Raw genomic sequence first — 23628 nt, 5'->3', positions numbered from 1 at the left:
GGTTTTCAGCACGCGTACTGTAGTGTGGTGGTATTTGTATTTGTCTGTTTGGGGTTTGTGGTAAATTATTAAATCTGTGGTTGGAAGATAATTGGCCATTGTCCCCAAATATCCCTTTTGCCTCATTCTTTCTCTTGTCTTCATGGACCTGCAAACTGCCCATATTTTAGATCTTTTTACCTCAAAGATAAAATCTGCTATGGGTGCTATCTTCTTTTTAACATTTTCCACCCTTTTGTCTCTTAAGTGCTTCATTCTGTTTATTTCCTTCTGACCTGTCTTCTTCTTCTTATTTTTTATTGTGGTGTCTAATCTATTAGTAAACCCATCCGTTGAGTTCTTAATTTTAATTATTTGCCCTTTCGTCCTAGAATTTCTTTTTTAGTTTTTAGTTCTTTACCAACGTTGTCTATCTTGTCTTTTATGTAAGGTAGGCATACTTGTTTTAAAGGCTGTTGAACATGTTAGGCATACTTGTCTTAAAGACTGTGTCTGAAAACTTTTGTTATCTGTGTATCCCTTACATCTGTATAAGACCTGTGTCTGAATCCCTGTGGGTCTGTTTTTGTTGTCCATATTTCATTGATTTTTTATTTTGTTGTCTTTTATCCTTGTATTCTCAGCTATATTGATTGTGTGTATGAAAAACTCCAGAGATAATATAAATCCTAGGATAATGTTGTCTTCCTCAAGATATGATTACATTTACTTCTGGGAGTTCCAGATTATTTTAATTTGATCAGGGATTGAGGTGATTCAAAGCCAGGCTTCAGTCTTTGAGGTTAGTCTATTTCCATTTAGTTTTATCCCAAATGAAGCGTGTGTGTGTGTGTGTGTGTGGTTTCTAGACTCTCTTTTCCTAGTTAAGTCCTGATCTTCAATTCTTGTCCGCCTTAGTCACCCAAATGTGTCAGAAGCTTTGCTCAGCCTCTATGCCCTGGAGCCTCCTATTTGGGTAATTGGCAGGTGCCCCCAGGCTAGGGGAAGAATGCCCCAAATGTCAGGCTTACCTTCCTGGGTTTCTTTCTTCTTCCCGATCCTGCTCTCCTCTAATTCTTTGCTACCTTCTTAGTTCTCTGATTCTTCTAAACAGATTTAAAAAAAAACATGTTTTGTGTAGGTTTTCTTGTTATTCGCCTTGGGAGTTAGATCTGAATTACCTAATTGTGTCATTAGCAGAAGCGTACCACCCACCTCTCAGCCAAGGATTTTATTATCTTAAATCCAGCGGGGATGTTTACAAGTCTCTGGAATAGAATATTAACATGATTTAAGTGGTATTTTAGGAAATTTAATATGTCAGTGGTATGCAGAACAGACAGGAGTTGGGAAAGGCTCAGGAAGTAGAACAGTTAAGAGACCATCATAACTGAGTGCTTTCTAGGGTAAGAAAAAAGCAGGTGTTAGGGCTTCTGAAGCTGGGCATGTCAGAGAGATCCGAATGAGAGTCTTGGCTCTCCTACTTACTAGCAGATTGCCTTCAAGCAGTTCCTTTACCTATCCCGTCATCTATAATACAGAATACTAAATAAAGTCCCTACCTTCTAGGGTTATAAGAATTACACGAGAAACTCAGGAAAACTGGTTTTAGTGGGTTGGCGTATAGTATGTGCTCAGTGAATAGTAGCCATTGCCGTTACTATTCCAAGATCCAAAATTCAGTTGTTTAGGTTAAAATTCAAGATCACTGTTTCTGGCCCTGAGCATGACCATACCATTGTCAACTTCATGGGGGACTGTTCACTTCCTATGAGTCGCAGGGAATAGCTTACATGCAGCATCACTGGTATCAGTGATATTCTAAATACCCGCCATGTACTGAACTGATTTAGAGGCTGATGCCATGGCTTTAAAGATGATCCCAACCCCACATCTCAAAGGTATAATGATGTGTGATTTTAGAAAGTGCCTTTTGTTGGGCTCGAGGGTAGATGCTTCGTATTTTAGTCTTAAAGAGCCATAGTTCTAGCATTTCACTTTTTTAAAAAAAAAGATTTGTTTATTTACTTGAGAGAGAGAGAGCACATGTGAGCAAGAGGGGGTGGAGGGAGAAGGAGAGAGAATCCTGAAGCAGACCCCCTGCTGAGTGAGGAGCTGGACGTGGAGCTCCATCCCAGGACCCTGAGACCATGACCTGAGCCGAAATCAAGAGTCGGACCCTTAACTGACTGAGCCACCCAGGCGCCCCAAGCATTTCACTCTTAAAAACAACCCAGGGCGCGAGCATAGAAGCTTACACAAAAAATAAACCCGATAATGAGCTTTCATGTCACAAAAGGATTCCTGGAATCGTGGATCACTTGAGAAATTATCTTTTTGAAACCTCTCATTTTCCTAGATGATCGAAGTGCAGACCGGAGGGTTTGGGTGACTAGCCCAAGGACACACACTAGTAACGTCAAGGTCAGGACTGGAACACGTGTGTCTCGATTTCTGGGGGACTGTGGTTCTCTTGCCAACAGTAGCACCTCTTTGTCTTTTCTAACCTGTTCCATGCCTTCCCCGACTCCGTTTGAGTTTCCTGTGGCCCGTGGGACCAGGTGCCTCTGGGAAACTCGCCTTCCAAAAGGAAGACCCATCTGTCACCGTAAATTTCATTGACAGAAGCTAGAAGATTCATGCCAAGGAAGACTTTTTTCTCAGTATCTAGTCTCTGACCCTCTATGACTGTCCTCCCAGCCTTTTAATCTCTGGAAATCTCATTTATTTTTTGTGTCAACTGAAGGATGAGTTTCTGGCGCTAGGCTCAATATAGAATTCCACCTTCGCTTTCTTCCGCACAAGTCAGGACGCGCGCTCAGCTGGTGACCACCATGGGAGACCTATGGCAAACGGCACCTGTGTTCTTCCGTGTCAGGCGGCAAGACCACTGGTCGTTCATTACCTGTTTAGTGTGTGAGACGTGGGGCCGGGCTCTAAGATCAAGTATACATAGAAGAAGTATCTTCGTGTGAAAAGATTAGTTTTTTCCCCAGTGTGTAACATCGGGGAAGTCCTAGGTGTTTAAAACAAAACAAAACGGAGAACCTGAAGTAAGAGAAGTCCTTTGTAACAGAGCTTGTCCTACTCTGAGAAGGCGATACTTGCGATCTTTGCTTTTCCTAAAAATCTGCTTATGAGTAATGACAGTCCTAACTCAGTCCTTGAGTTAGGACTGTCATCACACTTGTGTGATTTCCACAGTGTTTTGGTTAGGTAACTGAGAGACCAAGGTTTGGCTGAGCTGTGTGTCCTTGTTAGAAAGGCCCAGCATGTAAATAAGGGATGGACCAACAGAGAGGTGATACAGAACGCGATACGCTGAGCCTAATGGAGGGGCTCTGCTTGCCAGAATGACCAGACTTTGCAGGAAGAGCACGGAAGAGCAGGTGGCTCATAATTAAAAATAGAAGGCAGTCTAGAGCCTTGCTCCTCAGAGTCTGGTCCAAAGACCTTGGAGCTTATTAGAAAGAGGGAATCACAGGGCTCACCTAGACCTGCCAAATCAAGATTTGTGTGCGCATTTAAAGTGGTGAGGTACTGGTCTGGATTTTGTAGTCAGCTCTTCCCTTTACTGTGAACAAAATCGATCATATAATTCGTTTGCATTAATCCTCAGTTCTCCCTCCTGTCTTGGGATGATGATCACAATCCCTCGGCATGGTTCTCCAGGCCCTCCCGCCTGTCTCTGGCCCCTTCTCCGTTGCCAGCTGCGTTCTAGTATCATTCTGTACACAGGACTCTTCGTGTGGTATGGTAATCTCTTCCTTCTTGTTCCCTATTAGACTAGGAGTTTCCAGATGTCTTGCCTTTTCCTGTTCCTGGAATATCATTCTCAATAAACGATCTTGAAAAGGTGGATAAACGCATGAGGGACTGGAATGACTTGCGAACCACCAAGAGCAGCAGTGTTGGGGGCCCCTTTGGACTGTCCCCAAGCCTCCTGTTACTTATCTCAGAGAACGGTGGCCTGAAGCCTCCACATGTGTGGACAGGGCCGACCAGCAATGGCAGCCTAGCCTGGCTGACCTTCAGAGCTGGCCTGGATCTTGTTTGAATATCTCCTGGGTGGAAGGCAGCATTTGGGCTTTGTAGGAATAGTAAAAGACCCTACAAGGGGTAGAGTTCCTGCTCTCAAAGCACTTACAGTTTGGTTAGGAAGAGAGATGTACACAGTGGAGGATAGGAATAAAGACAGCGTGGAAATGGCTGCTCTCAAGCAATGTTTGATTCTCAAATGAGCAAAGTAGGATCGGTGCGTGTTGGGGGAAGTCTGGGCGGAGGATTGGGCTAGAGTGGTCTGGGAAGGCCTGTGCAGAAGGAGGGCAGAAACTGGGTCTTGGAGAGTGGGGAAGGACGGGCAAGGCCTGAGAAGGAGGAGCAGCGAGCGCAGTGTGAGCAGGGATTCCGAGGAGGCCTCGGCAACAGAGAGTGGATCTGAACTGGGAGAGATGTGCAGGTTCTAGAATCGAGTTCTAGAAAGTCTTCAGGCTCTCGAGGCCAAGGCTCCGACGTAGTGATGCTCGCAAGCTGGGGGAGCGGGGGAGGCACAGAGGCGAGGGAAGTCCTCTGCGAGCTGGAAGAGAGAGTGACCGAGACTTGGATCACTGCAACCCAAATTCATCCCAGTAGAACTTTCGGAGCTTGTTTTCGGAGGAGGAAATGAGTAAAAGAAGGAAGATACAGCTGAGGGTTGAAAAGAGAATGATGTCACGCTGCCCATGAAGTCTTATAGAGTGGAGGCTTGAATGGACCTCACCTTCGCTTTTGAATCCCACATTCCATTTAGATTTACAGGCAAATAGGCTGAAGATGAGTGCTAGACAGTACTTTGTTAGTGATTGCACTCTGGCTGTATTTGAGTGGACAAGGGAAAGCCTATCTAGAAATGCATCTGGAAGGAGGGAAGAGGGGCAGGATGTGGGCTGGGGGAGGAACTGTGTTTAGACCAGGCAGCTATTTTCAGAGGGAAGGTTAGCTAAAGGGAAGGGGGGAGGCTCTCAGGTCAGAGGGAGGTGGCCTCGAGGGGGGACCCTTGAGGGAGGGAGCCAGAGAGCGCATGAACGTGCGCGCCGAGCTGAAGCCAGAGCAGAGATGCTGCCGGGCTCTGAGAGTAGATAGGACGCCAGGCGAATTGATGCTTTTAGACTTTAAAGCATGAAAATTGGTGGTTCAGAACATTTCTGTCACCCAGATACCCAAAAGCCAGAATTGGTTCTAAGCACTGTTTTCCCACAACTGTTTTGCTCTGTCCACCCTGGCCTCTGGGAAGGGTAACACCCAAAGGTATTTGTAAACTGCTGGTCCTCCCGATGCCCACCTGATGCACCAAAGGGCTCTGCTACACAGCCGGGTTGGGGTGGGGCTAAGACCTCTCTTTAGGCCAAGTCCCTAGGGTGTCCAGGCCCTCGAACTAGCAGGGTTTCCGCCAGCCCAGGCCTCCTACACCCATGGGACCTTCTCAGCTGCGAGCCGGCCTGGCCCGAACCATTGCCCCACTGAGACAGCTCCTCAGGACTGAGTGTAGTCTAGCGGGGCAGGACCCCTCCCGCCCGCCCTGGCCCTCCGATCCACCGCCCACGTGAGCTGTGTGGTTTTGGGGAAGGGGACAGCAGAAGGGGGTCAGGCAGGGGTGTAGAATTTCACAGTGCAGACCTGACAGTCACTAGCAGAATTATCTGATGCTGTGTTTCTCTTCTGCAAAGGGTACCATGCCGGTGGAAAGGATGCGGATGCGCCCGTGGCTGGAGGAACAGATCAACTCGAATACGATACCAGGGCTAAAGTGGCTTAATAAGGTAAGTGTGTTGGGTACCTCTGTGTGTGTGTGTGTGTGTGTGTGTGTGTGTGTGTGTGTGAGAGAGAGAGAGAGAGAGAGAGAGAGAGAGAGAGGTCCTTACTAAAAGACATGCACGTGGACCGCCAAAGTAAAATTGCATTCTTTGTGTTCAAAATCTTAACCTTATTTGTTACAAAACCAGCCAACCAAAAATGATCTGTGTTATTGTTTAATGATTCTTACCCCCTTCCTTCTCTAAACGCCTCTCTTACTTCTCCTGGCTTCTAGGATTAGAGAACATGGAAACTCTCGGGTTTTGTGTTGGGAATGGAGCGTATTGGCTCTCGTCTCAGTGTTGTCCGTGTAAAGAAAACTTTTTGTTTTTTGCCTTAAGAAAAAGTCTTCTCTTTTTATCGTGACACACTGTTTGTGTGCCTACCCGTCCTAAAAAAGTAGGCTGTCATTTACAACCCCCCACATATGTACATAAATACACACGTACATAGATCCTCCCTTACTTTACCAACCTCAGACTCCCAGTCTAATTGATCCTACCTGCTAGGAGTGAATCAGGAAGAGAGTGGATATCAAAATAAAGAACACCTGAAAATATGTAATTATCACCTAGAAAAACAACTAATGTATCATGCCTTCTTTAAAAGGGCCCAAGGGAGAGGTTTCCCGTTCCCAGGAATATCGCAATTCTTCTGAGTAAATTTCCTTTTCCTCTTCTGCCTCCCTCTCATTTTAATCTTAAGGACCCGATGACTAATTCAGCTGGTCAGGCTTTATCTTTGTATGGCGTGCTCGAGAGCTTAGAGCCCGGTTGTGGCCCACTTCTAACAAGAGTGGAGGGTCCTGCAGCATCACTGTGCTTACTCATTATCACTCCTGGCTTCATCTTATCTTTTCAGATATCTCTTGAGCCTTATTTCCCCTCGCCCACTTATTTCTTTTTTCACTTATTTTAAATGTAATGGTATTGTATTTGAGCACATCAGTTTCAGTAGGTCCTTTTCTGAAACGAGGTGGGGTAAGAAGTGAATTAGCAATAAGTAAACTGTATGCTCGCTTCAGGGGAACTGTCCTGTATCTTAAGGTCTTATGGCAAATAATTTCTTTTTCTAGGCTTGCTAAATCCATAGTGTTTCAGATGTGTATCATGGAGGGGTTTTGTAATCAGCCTGCTCCAAAGACACAAACAAGAAGTCAGGTTGGGTCGTGGCCCCCTTGGTTATAAGGAAGGGGAGAGTGTCGTCAAGCAGAATTGAAGAAACATAGGGTACTCAGTAATGATAATAATCATAAAAACTAACGTTTATGAAGTGCCAGGTGCTCATATAAGCAAGACATGTGCATTAACTCACATAATCCCCACAATGGGGGGAGATACTATGATGTTTTCCATTCTACAGACGACGAAGCCAAGGTACAGAGATGCGAAGTAGGGTTATGTTTTAAAGGACAAGATAGCATCGCCTATATTGATTTAGAGTGACATTAAAATAGAAGTTCCTGGTTTCTGAAGAGAAGTAATTTTTTTTTTTTCTTTTTAAAAAACACATCCATCAGTTTTGGCTGGCTTGATACAGGGGCAAACTTACCGTGTTATCATGTCCCCTGTATGATTAGGCACTTGATAGGGTGCAATTAACTGTCCTTCTCGTAGGTTGAATTGTGGTCCGCCCCCACCCCTGCTCCCCACAAACGGTATATCCACGTCCTAGCCCCTGGAAACTGTGGATACGTCCTTACTGGGAAGAAGGGTCTTTGGAGAAAGTGAAGGATCTCAGGATTACCCTGGATTATGTAGCTGGGCCAGTCTGATGACGAGTGTCCATATAAGACAAGAATGGAAGGCCATGTGGAGACAGAGAGGTTGCAGAGGTACAGCCATAAGCCAAGGACACCGGGGACCACCAGAAGCCGGAAGTGTCCAGGAAAGATTGTCTTTACAGCCTCTGAAGGGAATGTGGCCCTGCCGACATCTTGGTTCTAGACTTCCAGCCTCCAGAACTGTGGTAGGATAGATTTCTGTGGTTGTAAGCTGCCCAGTTTGTGGCAGGTGGTTACGATGGGTCTGGGAAACAAACACACCCTCCTACGGTTGCTTCCTCACTGGGACTCTCCATTAAGACACCTCTCCTTCCATCCACTTTGTCCATGTTTTTCTGATAGACAGCTAGAAAGGGAATGGATTCCTTTTTGTACAGCTCTATACTTGGCCCCTCGCAGGTGGCTCTCCCTGCTGAGCTTCACTCAGCCGGCTCTTGGCTTGTGAGTTCTCTTTCCTGGTAGGGCCAGAAAGGAGACCCCTTACCCACCTGGTCTGGCCGCTCTGCTGGCTCTTAGCCTGTGGCAGATGACACGTCTCAGGAGGCCCCTGGCACAGGAGGCCATGGGCACCCGAGGCGGGGGGGAGCCAGTGGGGCAGGCGGCCCACGGGCCTGGGCCAAGTGTGCATGTGGCTGTGTCCATGCGCACGGGCAGGGCTGTTCCAGTCATTGTGGACCTCGGATGGCGTCAGGGACATCTCTCCATACCCACACCTCCTCAGGCCATCTTTTTATAGGTTTCTGTTAACTTAGGCTTTGGCATTCATCTGCCCACATAAATATTTCACTGGAGACCTTACTATTATTTCCTTCTCTTTTTTTTAAGATTTTATTTATTTATTTGAGAGAGAGAGAGAGAGAGAGAGCAGGGGGAGGGGGAGAGGGAGAGGGAGAGGCAGACTGCCTGCTCAGCAGGGAGCCTGGTGCGGGACTCGATCCCAGGACCCTGAGATCATGACCTGAGCCGAAGGCAGGTGCTTAACCGACTGAGCCACTTAGGCACCCCCTATTATTTCCTTCTTATTCAGAAGCATTCTGCCTAAGAACCCCTGCTTGTGTGTTCAGTGGTTTGAGATCACCGTAAAATCTCTTCTCCCACAGAAGGCTGGTTATAACTCAGAAAACTGCCTGTGGGGCTTTGTTACTCCTCACTTATGCCTTAGCTGCCTTATTCAGAATGTGTTGGTGGTGGTGGCGAAGCCCTCTGTGCTGGAAGGCCTCGGGGGCAGGCCAGGAATGTCTTGATTGTTGCTGCTCTCAGGCTCGGTGCTAGGCCTCCTGCCAGACCCTTAGGAGGTACTAGGTGAATACTGTTCCATAAGTAAATGGGAGAATAATGTGTTGCTTGAAGAGGAGTAACATTGGCGACTGTGTCTTTGTGCTGTTAAGAGAATCGGACTTAAGAACATTGGGTTGGCAGTTGTCGTGTTTCTCTCAAGTGGAGAGTCCATCATATTCGGGACATTCTTAGTAAGAGACAGACCAGTGGTCAATGAATGCCTCAAATTGGTTTCCATCTCTTATTCTCAGTACATGTGGAGGAGGATGGTGATGGTGTGTGTCCTCTGAAGGAGCCGCGAGGAAGTTTGGGAAAGCAGCCTCAGCACAAGCTCCTGCAGACGGCCCGGGCTTGGGCCCGTTACTTTTTATTATGAGTATTTGCAAACACACGAGGCAGGTTTGAACAGTCTAACGACTAGAAAGAATAGCATAGCAAATTCTCATGTAGTTTCCAAATTCACATCCAGATTTAAAAAAATTAATTGACATTTAAAATACTTACGTGTCTGTGTGTGTGCCTGTGTGCCTGTGTGCCTGTGTGTGTGTGTGGCATTTGAAAGCAACTGCCTGACTGTGTACATCTGTAAGACTTAAGACTGTCTTCTGCATATTCACAATACCATTATAAATTGATTAACCATAAATTACTCATCGTTAATCATAACTTTTAATATCATCCCCGCGCCGTCCGTATTCCGAATGCCTTAACGTACTCCCCAGAATGTGTTTTTACGATTGATTTGTTCCGTCAGAATCCAGAGAAGGCTGTTCTGACTCAAAGTGTCTCCTGATTGTCCTGATGATGAACAGTAGCCCCTCCTTTTTTTTTACCCCCCCCTTCTTGCTTTTGGACTTGTCGAAGAGGCCAGGTCCGTGCTGGATTGGTCCGAATGCTTGCTTGTGGTCTCTCTGGGCCATTTCTTGAGGAAGGAACGAGGCAGCCACAACCGGGTTCGTTGTTTCTCCTGTAGCTCTGATTGATTCCCACTCTGGTTATGGACACGCTCCTTGCACGTGGGAGATCGGCCTGGACCCTGGGGGCCCGAGGCCACTCCCCAAGCATCTGGCGTCAACAGTTAGTTTCAGACCTTACCCTTCTGTACACTTTGAAAGCAGGCTTGTGCTTGTGTAAATGTCAGACCATCTCAGAACAAGGTTAGGAGTCCCAGCAAAAATAGCAGAGTAAATTGGAACATCCTATAAATACTGGGGGAGAGAAGAGGCAGAGGAGGTGAAGAGAGCTAGTTGCCATTTGGGGCCAAGGTACCTTCTGCATTCCTCAAGATAATCTTAAATGTTCTTCTCAACTTAAGTACTGCTTCTCTCTCCTTCCCTCAGGTGGGCAGAGTCCTCTCTCTCTGTATAAACATGGGTAGAGTCTGGAACATGCTCTCCCTCCAAACATGGTGGGCACAGCCTATGTGGATGGGGCTACTCAGGGCTTCTGACGGCACAGACTGATGGCCCAGAGTCTACATAGACACAGAGCGACGCCATCACCATCCCTAATAGGACACACTGATCGATGACCAGAATGTTTACTGGTCAGAATCTCTTCCAGTTTTAAAATGAGTCTCACCTTCTTTATCTTTCAGCATCGTCTTTAAAAAAAACAAAAAAAGCAAAAAAAAAAAACGGGACGCCTGGGTGGCTCAGTTGGTGAAGCGACTGGCCTTCGGCTCAGGTCATGATCCTGGAGTCCCAGGATCGAGTCCCACATCGGGCTCCCTGCTCAGCGGGGAGTCTGCTTCTCCCTCTGACCCTCCCCCCTCTCACGTGCTCTCTCTCTCATTCTCGTTCTCTCAAATAAATAAATAAATCTTAAAAAGAAAACAAAACGTGATATGTTTATTAGCAGTTTATTTTTTGCAGTATGAAAAACTAGTTAAAAGTGACGTGTGTGGTTTCTTTTTAATTTACCACTTTAACTATTTTTTTTAAGATTTTATTTATTTGACAGAGAGAGACACACAGCAAGAGAGGGGACACAACACAAGCAGGGGGAGTGGGAGAGGGAGAAGCAGGCTTCCCGCGGAGCAGGGAGCCCGATGCGGGGCTCGATCCCAGGACCCTGGGACCATGACCTGAGCTGAGGGCAGATCCTTAACGACTGAGCCACCCAGGCGCCCCACCACTTTAACTATTTTTAAATGTGCAGTTCGGTGACATTGTCTACTCACAATGTTATATACATCCATCACCACTAGAATTCCAGAATTATCATCACCCCGAAAGGAAACAGTTGGCCATTAAGCAGTCACTTTCCATTGCAAAGCATTTCAAATCCTTTCCTTGTGCAAGGCATCCACTAATCTGCTTTCCGTCTCTTTGGATTTGCCTTTTCTGCTCATTTCACATAAATGGAACCATTCACTATGTGGCCTTATGTAGAAAGCTTCTTTCGCTTAGCATGATGTTCAAGGTTCGTTCGTGTTGTGGCACCTGTCAATAGCGCATTCCTTTTTGTGACTGAATAATATTCCATTTGTGCGTGTACAACATTCCCTTTATCCATTCATCAGTTGATGGACATTTGGCTGTTGTGAGTAGTGATGTTATGAACATTCACGTATAAATAAATACTTGTTTCAACGCCTGTTTGTAAGTCTCTGAGTGGAATTACTAGGTCATGTGGGCACTCTGTGTTTAACTTTCTGGGTAATAGCCAAATTGATTTCCCTAGCATCTACACTGGGTGACATTCCCACCAGCAGTGTAGGAAGGATCCAGTTTCTCCACATCCTTACCACCAACTTTTTATTAATTAATCAATTTATTTATTTATATTATTTTATTCTAGCAACCCTGGGGGTATAGGAAATGGTGTCTTGTTGTTGTTTTGATTTCCATTGGCCCAATGATTCACAGTGTTGGGTGTCTTCATTTGCTTATTGGCCATTTATTTATCTTCTTTTGAGAAAGGTCCACTCAGACCTTTTGCCCAGGAAAGAGGATCCATGGATGCGTGGTGGATAATTGCTAGGTTTAGTCATTATGTTTGTGGGTTCGTGATTTGGGCATAGTTTCTATGGGACTTGATTTGGTAGGGGTGTGTGTGAGAGCACACGTGTGCACACACAACTGCATGCGTGCAAATGCTTGAAAAGATCTACTTATCAGAATCAACTTTGTGTTTTACGAGATAGACTTTAGATTGTGTCCCCTCCGGAACTCCTGTGACCTACAAAAATGTGCAACAGCAGATTCTATAAAGGGTCTGCGCCTTTAAGCATAAACCTTCAGATCTGTTTTTGCACTTTTGGGAGAAGTTCTTTCACCAAAATAAATTTATTTATTTATTTTTTTCATTTTCACGTGAACATCAGAAACTGCCGTAAATGACTTTGCTCTCTGATTTTCATCTACATTAAAAAAATAAAATTTCACTCACTCCTTGGCTGATCACTGCTCTTTGGAAATGGCTAACCTGAAACCATGCTATCTCGGTGGATGAGGCAGAATGAACAAGGAGGGGTTTATGAAAAGTCTCTCGCTTTCAGTTATTTAGTAACTGAGTTTTAAATGCAGTAGAATTTTCCCTTTTAACGGTTTTTGGGGAACTCTCAAATATTCTCAAATATTTTTGGTTCAGGCTTCTGTAGAGGCATTGACTCCCTTAGGGGGGGTCTGTTGGGACCCTTTCTGTCTTTCACTGTGTGAGACCAAAGTGGTGGAAAATCCCTACTGACATTTTCTTGCCTTCCCCAGACCCCCATCCCTAGAAACTACCTGAACTACCTTTAGGGCTAAAAATACACAGTTATCCTGGGCTTGGTTTCCACAGAAGTCGGGACAACAGATGTGTCATAGGGTGGGAAATCTCCCCTGGGAGACAATATGTAGTGTGATTAAGTGATTGAATATGGGATCCTGTGGCCTGGTTTTGAATTCAGACACTTGCTCTGATCATTTCCTTGGCTGTGGAACTTAACTCTGTTCCTCAGTTTCTTCAACTGTAAGGCCGAGATAATTACATACCTGGAGCTCAGTAGGTTCTTGCAAAAAATGAAACTGAGACCACATGAACCCGTGGGAAGTCACATGTAAAGAGCCATGAGAACTTAGTAAATGCCGGGACCGTCAGGAGAGCTGGCTGAAGAAGTCGCATGTGAGTGTGACTTTGTTTCTAAAGCGCTGCTAGTTTCTAATCCTGTGTTTTAAATGCCAGGGTTGATTTAAGCTATTTTGAGTTACCTCTCGAGCAGTAGGAGAGATGGAAAGGGCCTACTGTAAGAATTGTACCAAGGGACTTTTCTCTAGAAAAGTAGTATCATCTCCACCCATTTAATACATCTTTGTTTGCACTTCTTGCTGTTTCCTGCAGGGCAGTATACACCCAGGGGTTAGAAAATTAGACCAAATCTTTTTCTGTTGGCTACCCGGTAGACTGAGGTATTGGATCACTGTGGCAGTGACCTCAGATAACCCCAATTTCCCTTTAGCAGCTCAAATGGGTGTCATTTTGGAAAGTTGCCTAAGTTTTAATTTACCTAAGGCGACTAGAGTTCCTCTCTAGCAAATGATGGAAATCAACGATAATCATAAGCATTGGAGGTTTTAGTCAGTGGCTTTTATCCTCTGTGGTCCTTCAAGGAAAAATGGCATAGATAACGGAACACATTGGCATATCCCCAAATCAACTCCTTTGACCTTGGAATGCATTCCTATTCTGCTAGACTCCACACGCCTCTGAATCTCTCCCGAATAGACTGTCAAGATCTGGGGCCCAGTGGGGAGGCGGGTTTGGTTCCTAGTAGATTTTACTGTAGACACTCAGCAAACCCAGTGTCACTTAATAGAGAATCTTACTGGCTAAGACGTAAAAACCTTCTGTTAAAGGTGGCTTGAATTCCATGGCTGCAGTCTTTTTTTTTTTTTTTTTTTTTTTTTTTTTTAGGAAAAGAAGATTTTCCAGATCCCTTGGATGCACGCGGCTAGACATGGGTGGGATGTGGAAAAAGATGCACCACTCTTTAGGAACTGGGCAATCCATACAGGTATTAAAGCCCCCCGCATCATGTATAGAAGCAGACGTTGTTGTTTATTGTTACTTTCATGCCTTCATTTGTTTTAAAATATTTTATTTATTTATTTGGGAGAGAGAGAAAACAAGTGGGCGGAGGAGGGGCAGAGGGAGAGGTTAGAAGCAGGCTCCCCGCTGAGCGAGGAGCCCGATGTGGGGCTCGATCCCAGGGTCCTGGGATCATGACCTGAGCCAAAAGCAGACGCTTAACCCACCGAGCCACCCAGGCGCCCCAGTGCCATCTTTTTTTTTCTTTTTGAGATGTAATGGACAAATAAAATTGTAAGATATTTAAAGCGTACCAGGGGATGATTTGATGTATGCGTTGTGCAAAGGTTCCCCCCATCAAATTAATTAACACATCCATCACCTCTCATATTTACCTTTTACTGCTTTTGGTTTTGGTGCGAGCACCTTGACATTCTACTCTCTCAGCAAATTTTGACTATACAATACAGTGTTAACCGTTTAAAAAAAGTTTTTTTACTACATACATGTGGCTTATGGCCTCATGAAAATAGCTCTGAAAAACCCGTGATGTGTCCCCAGGCACATCCAGGACACGTGGGGCCCAAACTCCATCACTCAGAGGTGATGTTTTGCCCATCCTATAGAAACTTAGTCCTTAAATTTCCTGTGAATGTGGGATTCTGATTATGTTCCCCAGAAACTTATCTGTTCTGGAGTGGTAAACTTGGTTTGAATTTCTCTCTCCAAAAGATAGTCAAGAATATATTTATTTATAGTAGAATTTAAGTAGGGAACGCTATTTACAGGAATAGACTTTTTACTAATATTTGAGAGTCAGATGGAAAAAGGAAGGGACACTCTGGTTTACCTGGGCTTAAAGGCCTCCTCAACCTGCCACCTTTCTTGGTTACTTACCTTGAGTCTCCGTTCTACCATTATCAATTTTTTCTCAAGCTGTTAGGTCGAGCCTGGGTGACGAGTTTATCCCAGTTTGCCCAGAACAGTCCAAGTTTTAAAACAAAAATTCTCACATCCCAGGAATTCGGCCTTGGTCACAGGCAAACCGGTTGGTCACTGTAGTAACCTGGAATTAAGAAGGGGTCTCTGCACTACCTGGCCGGCAAGCCTATGTTTCCAGAAACTTCTGTCTATTTTTTCCCCTCCTTTTTCTTAACCTTCATTCTTCTGGCTATTTTGTTAGGAAAGCATCAACCGGGAGTAGATAAACCTGATCCAAAAACATGGAAGGCGAATTTTCGATGTGCCATGAACTCCTTGCCCGACATCGAAGAAGTCAAGGATAAAAGTATAAAGAAGGGAAACAATGCATTCAGAGTGTACCGGATGTTGCCCTTATCTGAGCGACCTTCTAAGAAAGGTAGATACTTACTGACTAATACAGTGGTCACATAATATATGTCGTAGTACCTCTATGGTTTCTTTGTTTCCGCATCTGTGGTCACTCCGAGGATAGAACACTTATCCACACTGCGGATGATAGTCCTCCCTTTGCCTTGCTGGGGGAAGTGACCGTTAGGTCACCGAAGGCGGTCGGAGAAACATGTAGAATTTTGACCATGTGTGGATTAAAGTATGCATGGGTTCATCGAGAGTTCCAGAAAGAAGTGAGGGGAAAATGTTCTCTGTACGTTCCTCACGAATTAACCCCAGACTGTTTTTTGTTGCCACAGGAAAGAAACCAAAGACAGAAAAAGAAGACAGAGTTAAGCACATCAAGGTAATCTTTGGTTGTTCAGAGAGAAAGCCAAAGTTGTGACCATATTAATGATTCTTATTCTGTCTCATAAAACCAAGTAACGTGATCTCTGTGAAGTATTTAGTCTTTCTTCTTTGGCTTTTTTGTTTTATGTGCTTTTCGTGTCTCCTCTTAGGCTTGTCCCCTCAAGCAGACTCTGGTACACGTATCCCCTGCCTAATCCAATTTCACTGAGCAGTTTATGAATGAAGTCACAAATTCACACTGAGCTGGACTCCAACCTCCATCTGGTCCCCACGACCGTTGCCAGCTGGTCCCTTACTTCTAGCTGAGCTCCAGCAACTAGCTCCTATCTGATCATATTAAGTGTGTTTCCAGGCTATTAAATAGATCTTAAAGTCTATTAGGTATTATATACTTACATTAAAATGTATCACCTATGTGTTATGCTTATATTCCATGACAGGCCCCAAGGTTGGGGGCATGGAGGTCCGTTTGAACACCCTATTAGTGTGGTTCTCACCTGCATCTCTCTGCCTCACCTCCGAACTAACAACTAACTCTCATGACTCCCCAAGCCTTTCCATAGGGATGTGTGTGCGTGAGCCTTCCAGAAGGCTGTGTGGTCTGGAATCCCCTGCGGTGTGAGGATCTTTGTGCCTAGATGGCTTGGCCCTTGTTAAATAGTCAGAGAATAGCCCAAACCTGTGCAAAACTGAGGATGAGCTTCAGTTGCTGAGCCAAGGGCAGACACTACCACTCCCCGACCTACAGACCTTCAGAAAGAAGATTGTCAGATTGTCTTAGGGTTTACGGCACTCCGTTTGCAGATGGAGAAACTGAGGTTCAAGGGAGCTGAGTGACGCACGCGGGCCCAAGGGCGGTGGCACACGTGGCCGAAGTCGTGTGGTCACTAAGAACTGAACTTAAAGACGATGCCAAGTACTCTTGATTCCTAACCCAGAATCGCTGTCAGAGGAACAACCCCAACTGTCCAGACAACACAGTGTTTAAAAACAAGCCAGTTAGTCCAAATAGACAAAATACAACGATATTTACTTCTGATACAAAGTTAGACTTGTGAAGGTAGATGGAATTTGAGGGGCAGCTGAGATAAACTGTTAAAATTTCGGAAGTATTCACCTTCCCTTCAAAGTGGAAAACAAATATTTTCAGCAGAATATTTCATATGTGACACGTCCAGTTTCACTCTAAATATTTTTAGTTTGCGGCTTATTTTAAATATGGCACAGTGCTGAGGCCTAATTTTGTTTTAACTTTTTTATCGTGGAAAAATTGCAGGCACACAGGAAGGAGACACCCGAGGAGACTTTGCTCTGTGACCATCACCCCAATTTCCACATTAATCAGCTCGTGGCTGTTTTGTTTCAGGGGTGGGTGCCGCCACCCATCTCCCTCCAGCCCGTAGGAATGACCGATATTTGGCCATTTTTGACTCACAAAGCCATTTCATATGGTTCAGCGCACTATTCTGAAGCAGATCCCACATCCTCTCACTTTCCCCCCATAATTATTTTAGTATATACCTTCAAAACATGGGCACTCTTTAAAAAATAACACAGTATCATTATTGCATCTGAAGAATTAACAGTAATTTCTCAATCTCGTCAAATATCCAGTGTTCAGATTCCCAGTTGCCTCATAAATGATGTCATTTTTATACAGTCTGTTTTTCTGAATTAAAATCCATATAAGGTTCACATATTGTGATTTGGGGGTTATGTCTCCTACATTTTTTATTTTATTTTATTTTTTAATTTTTTAAAAAGATTTCATTTATTCATGAGGAACAGAGAAAGAGAGGGAGGCAGAGGCAGAGGGAGAAGCAGGCTCCCCACGGAGCAGGGAGCCCGGTGCGGGGCTCGATCCCAGGACCCTGGGATCATGACCTGAGCCAAAGGCAGACACTTACCGACTGAGCCACCCAGGCGCCCCTCTTACATTTTTTCTTAATCTATGGGTCTCCTTTAACATCACTTTTTAAAAAATTTATTTTTCCTTGCAATTGAAAAAAAAAAAAAAACTAGTTATTTGTTGTATCAAGTGTCCCAGAGTTTGGATTTTTTCTAGGGCCTACATTTCAATGGGTGTTGTTTAGTCAGAAAAGTATGATTTCCCCACAAATAGGTGACTTTGAAGAATTTGCTACAATCTTGAGTATGACTGTGTCATATTTACGACTGTTTTCATAGCATCTAGCTCCATGCCTGGTACAGAACTGATTGCTAAATAGATGCATAAATAAATATAACGTGTGAGGCAGGAGTGGGGGTTTTACATCGCTGTGCAGATTTAGTTTCATAATCTCAGTTAACACACAGTGAGAACGGAGTAACCGACGTTCACTTTCAACAAACCTTGCTCAAACATACCTTCCACGCCCCATCGAATATCAGATGCCAATAATAAGAGGACACCGTTAGTTTACGTATGTCTAAGCAAGAAAAACTGCTTGCAATGAAACCGTGGCCCACAATTGATTACAAGGCGCATTCTGTTTTAGGGCCGTGGACATTCGAGGAGATGCGCATTTTAGAATCGATGACACCGGGTGTTCTTATAAGCACAGGACATGGCGGTGTCTTCCAGGTGGCCATTGAGTTGAGCAAGTTGTGGAAGGGACAGCCCCGGGTGAGGCTTGGCCACGATGGCCCAGGAAAGCAAGTGAGAGCTTCCTTCTTAGATGGAACTGTGTGAGTCAGATTCCATCCCAGCAAAGTGTATATTGTGAAATCCTCCGGTGACGGCAGTATGGTTAATACCTGAGGTTAATACCTCAGAGGGACATTGTTCCTTCAGCAGAAGGCAGGCAATTCATCAGAAAGAAACACAGCCTCACTTTTGACTTTAAATCGGCTTGCCTCCGTCCCACAGTGTGGCCTCAGAACACAGATGAGGCCAGTAACCTTCCCAAGCTCTAGCTTCCCGACGCCATAGCGTTCGTGAAATGTTTCGGTAGAATGTTTTCCGAGAGAACGCTCCAGCTTGCCCGGAATTGTACAGTTAAAAAACTTTATCCTTACTGAGCTATTAATACATTACTTTTTGTTGTCACCACGCCCAAGCTCTGAGTTAATATGTGCCATGCAAATGTGTAGCAGGAGAGACCAGATAGACTTCTTCCACTGAGAATGTTTGACTTGTGTGGAGGACCAGGTGGGAAAATTTGCTATTGAGACAAGCTCCTCCTAATCCTCATTCAGTTCGAGTTGAAGTTTTAACTCGCCCAAATCATGTTGAGAACATGTGGGCTAAGTGTCAGAATTTTTCTGGGGTCACTCAGGCAGTGTATCTCCATATTATATGTTCCCTCAGTAGATAGCTTCCCCGAGCCCGGGGAACTGAGGCCTACTGGCCATGTAGTAGGTGCAGAAACTCTGTCTCAGTATGCTCCGATGTTCTCTTTGTGAATATATATGCTCTGAACTCGGTGAGCTGGGTTTTACTGGAGCCAGGCCTTGCCTGTGTGGAGGTGACTGACCACCCGAGGAAATAAGACTTAAGAGCCACAATAGTGAACAATACTATATTGTGCATCATGAGCGCATGTACGTGTTTCAAAAAAATGTCACAGGGCCAAGATCAGTAAGGAGAGGAGGGGGTAAACAGAGGGGTGGTAGCTGCCAGTTTGAGCCCCTGCCAAGTTCTGAGCTCTAATGAATATGTCATCTAGCTTTTCCTGGAGTGGGCAGGTCATGTCCTGTTCGCATACGAGGAATGGGAGGCACAGGGGGATGAGTAATTTCTCCAGGGTAGCACTGCTGGGATTTGAATCCAGGTCAGTCCAGCTCCAAAACCCACACGCTTTCACCACACCTGGTGCCTCTTGGTCTTTTGGAAGCTGTGGGACCTGAGCCAGGCTTTGGGGCACGGATCGAGTAACGTGGTGGTCAGTCCCCAGCACCAGGAGCGTCACGTGAAGGCCAGGAAGTTAGAGTCGCTGTTTGGTCTTCCCTGGATGCGTCAGGAAACTGGCTTAATTAGAGCAGGAGTCTGTGTGAGGCAACAGTGGGAAACCAAAGACCGTGGGTGGGGAGGATTAGAAATTAATTCTTCCCACCTCCTAGGATTATTTGCAGATGAAACATGCATGCTTTGAAACTATAAAGTGCTTCCAGATCAAAGCATTGGTGCTATGTGATGGGAACTGTATTCGAGGAGAATCTCTCAGGTCACCTGGTAGGGAGCAGGCCCGGTCTGTATTCGTTCTGAATGAAGACCTCCAAGTAGAAGTTACAGAAAAGCAGGTACTGGTTTTTAGCAGAACCTTCTAATCGAGCTGTTGGCTCTAACAGTGACTTGAGCTGGATTCAAAGCAACGTGCTCCCTGTCACTGTCCAAGGACCACCTGTGAGGGCTGGTACTGGAGCGATCCTGTCATTGGTTGGAAGAGGTCTTCAGTTTTTGAACCTTTATCAGATGGAAACACACACTGGCTGGCAGCCCACTTGAAATACAGATAGAATCAGAGCTGCCCCGGATGGAGCAGGAGAGAAGGCTTGTGTACCTCCTTCCGCTCCTGGTGGCTCTTGAGGGTACTGCTCAGCGTCTGAAGACTGGGTGGCTGAATAACCTCGATGGGTGATACTGTGAAGTGGGGCTTGGTTGAACTGCTTGGGTATAGGAGTGGAGCATGACGGAGTTGATATTTAAGGGGGGAGGTCTTTCTCATGGCGGTCGGAAGGAGCGGAGGGGAGAAGGGTGCGGTGGCAAGTGTAGATGAAGACGGTGGCCCTCGGCACAGAGAGGGGAAGGGTCTTGCTGGAGAGGATACAGAAGATGCAGGCAGGAGTGAATCAAAGTGTCAAGGCTCCTAGAAGGGACTGTTGGCAGGGGAGCGTGCTTTGTGAGGAAGAGGAAGAGTTTAACTTGGAACGTGTTGAGTGTGACGTGACAGAGAGCTCTCTGAAGCAAACGTCAGGTGGAAAGAGGGATCCGATGGGCCCAGAGCTCAGCCAAGTGTGGGAGTGCAGGCGTGTGGTCATGTACTCAGGCACGATACTGGAGGCCTTGAGAGCAGATGCCTTCTCCAAGGAGAAGCTGTATGAGAGGAGTACGGAGACCCAAGCACATGACGAGGAGGAAAGGGAGCCAAGGAGAGAAGTCAAAGGGAGGTTGCAGTGAGAGTAGGAAGAGAAGGCAGACGGTCGAGTTCCAGGGAAGGAAGGAAGGAGGGTGTTGTAGGACTGGGCAGGAGGCATCAGCCTGTTCTACTAGTGGCCTCATTGTGTGGAGTGTGCAATCCCCTGGGCTACTTTTTTTTTTCTTTTTTTTTTTAATTCTTAACTAGGCCCCACGCTAGGCTTGAACTCATGACCCTGAGATCAAGACCTGAGCTGAGATGAAGAGTCGGGTGCTCAACCGGCTGAGCCACCCAGGCGCCCCGTCCCTGGGCTACTTTTATGAAGCCCAGCTGTCAGCCTGAACTTTTACTTAGTAGAGAGGCCTAGAGATGTCCTTAAATTTGGCTTCGAGGAGATGAATTAGGGTATCTCTGGTAGCAGGGGGCTGGGTTGTAGATGGAAAAGCTCCGGCGGCCATTGTATTTTGCCGCAAGGAAAAGGACATCTAGACAAGGGGCTGTGGCCCAGGGATGAGATGGATTGGACTTGGAGCAGAGGCTGAGGGGCCCTTGCTGTCCTCTGACTCGGGCCCACCCCCCAGCCCCTCCAGCACGTGCAGCTTTTGAGACCAACCAAGGATGTATTACGTTAGAGGTCTAAAGAGAGTGTGGCTCCTTCCCTTGGACTCTCTCTCTCGTCCCAGTTTGTTTTTGCCCCAAATCCCTTAAACTGCAGGCCGAACTTTAGATCCTATACCGAGAAAAAAGGTTCTTGGGCATAAAGATTTGGCAGAGTTAAGGCACCATGGACGGGTCTGAACCTACGCATAGTCTTGGTTTGGTTTTCTTTGGGGTGGGAAACTAGTTGATTCACAGGAGGGCCGATGATGTCTAAAGTCAGAAAGAGGAGGCTAGCTGAGGATTAATCAGCCCAGGCCATGGTACGGCAAGGCAGGGGACAGAGCGGGAGTGGGCACCACACGGGGCCAGGAGATGGCCGGACAAAGACTTCTCTGCGCATGTTTCATCGAGAACTGTGCACCCCTTTCCTTAATTTGAGTTCCTTGCTTCAGAGAAAAAAAAAAAAAAAAGGTATATGGTCGAGGTTTGACTAAGTACAGTGGAGATCTTTGTTTTGCACCCTGAGTGGAGACCTTTCGGAGAGATGCTGGCTACATCTCACTGGACAGTGTACTACACTGGCCTTCCGGAGTGATAGTAACCATGAGATGGTTTGCACTGAAGACTTCAGAAGCAATAGGGCATTTTTTGAAGTGGGTTGGGAGGAGCAAAACCATGTCCGAAATAGTCCGACTCGGTCTCCGTCGGTAGAGCGTACCGTTCTAGTGGAGAAGTAGTGCAGGGTACGAGGTAGGGATGCGGTGGGGGAGGAAAACCGTGCGGAAAGTAGTTCTGTCTGAATCTCTGTGGGGATTTGTGCAGGGTTCATCAAGGCAGAAAGCTCCTGGAAGAGGCTCATGTTGCGTGACCAAAGACTGAGTTCAGTTCTTGTATCTCCTTAGGCTAGAAGTAGTGTGATTTTGGAAAATTAATTTAGTCTCTGAGTCATAGTTTTCTCAAGTGGAAAGTGATAGAGGTATCACTTGCCACTAATTAAACGGTAGATCATGTGAAACACTTAGAGGCCTTCAGTTGAGATCAGAATAATTTAGGTTTTTAAATATATGCAAGTCTGACTGCCTCATTACTTTTATCAGAAACCTAGAAGCGGAATGAGCAAAAAAAAAAAAAAGAAAATAACCTGACAACAAAAGGAACCCATACAGATTAGCAGGTCTTTTCATAATTCCTTCAGATGTTCTGTAGGTGGTTCCTTTTGGGCAATCGAGGAAAAGGAAGTGGCAGAACGAAATGGGGGGCATGACCAGGGGGCGGAGGGGGACATGGAAAAGGAGCCCTTGAGTAGGCAGTGAGAGAGACTGGTGCCACAAGAAGGCAGAGAATTATAATAACGACGGACAGTCATGTTTTCAAGAGGGACGGTGCGGTCCTTCCTCCCTGTTGGATGTCAGCGTGTGGGGTTGAGGGGCAGGATCTGGGGACAGGTCACTCACTGTACTTCACAGCAGTTTTATTGGCCTTATTTATTTATGCTCGGCTAATGGGAAGCGTTAGCTTGGTAGTAAGTGGCAGGTGCCTATTTATCTCATTTAATCTTCACGCCATCCCTGGGAGGTGGGTCCGTTGCCCATCCTCAGTTTACCGCTGTCTGCAGAGCCCTGGAAGAGGCTCCAAGAGGGTTAAATCAGGTCCTGCATCCAGCCTGAGGTGGAGGAGCCAGGCTCCGACCCCTGCATGACTGCAAAGCCTGACGGATGACAGGCTTGTCATACCAACCCCGCAGGAGCCTGGAGCTTGAGGCCATGGCTGGAGTGGCGGCCAGACCGACCACAGACTCTTAACACAGGCATGGGGGGGGGGGGGAGGAGAAAGGTTGGAGGCTCAAGTCACAGGCAAGCGACTTTTCCCCAGAGAGGCCTCCTAAAAGGGGGAAATGCAAGGTGCTGCAGGAGAAAGGGGTAAAGACTCCACCCAGGGGGGCTGGCCTGGGCCCTGGGCCCCTCCTCTGTTTGCCCTTTGGTGCCTCTTGTCAGCATGCATGTGGGAGTTTTTTGGGACCGAGCTGGATACTGAAGTGATGTCTTCCAAGTTACAGTTCGTTACCGTGATGGGAGTTTGCCAGGTTGGGATCATGAAGGAGGAGGTAATTTCCCCCTCCTTCCCTGTGTGGCTTCCCTAAGATTTTGGGTGGAGGGGAGGGGGCTCATCACTGATTACAGGTAGCACATAAATAAACTGATAAGAACACCCTGCATGCCTTAGAGATGCCCACCACTCTGGACTTTTCAAAGCACAGGCATATCTACCTCTAATGATCTTCTGTTCCCGTCCTGTGTTCTTTTCTGCCCCCACTCTCCATCTTGGTTTCCCAAAGGGGCT

At 46.1% G+C, this 23628-nt stretch overlaps 1 protein-coding gene across 5 annotated transcripts in view; it reads left to right on the top strand.

The window, feature by feature from the left end:
* IRF2 (interferon regulatory factor 2) overlaps positions 1-23628 on the top strand; it is an 80287-nt gene that overhangs the window by 34320 nt on the left and 22339 nt on the right. For all 5 annotated transcript variants that reach the window (XM_028099765.2, XM_028099766.2, XM_088020909.1 and 2 more), the window contains exons 2-5: positions 5685-5777; positions 13772-13871; positions 15069-15245; positions 15559-15605. In XM_028099765.2, the coding sequence (XP_027955566.1) occupies positions 5691-5777; positions 13772-13871; positions 15069-15245; positions 15559-15605 (411 nt within the window). In that variant the 5' untranslated portion in view covers positions 5685-5690. The remainder of the gene's footprint in view (positions 1-5684; positions 5778-13771; positions 13872-15068; positions 15246-15558; positions 15606-23628) is intronic.

Source organism: Eumetopias jubatus, unplaced genomic scaffold (genome assembly GCF_037043125.1).
Source record: "Eumetopias jubatus isolate StellerSeaLion01/CBP00866 unplaced genomic scaffold, mEumJub1_p1.0 scaffold_2, whole genome shotgun sequence".
Lineage (NCBI taxonomy): Eukaryota > Metazoa > Chordata > Mammalia > Carnivora > Otariidae > Eumetopias > Eumetopias jubatus.
Note: the sequence above shows the minus strand (reverse complement) of the source record. Positions and strands in the feature narration are given on the sequence as shown.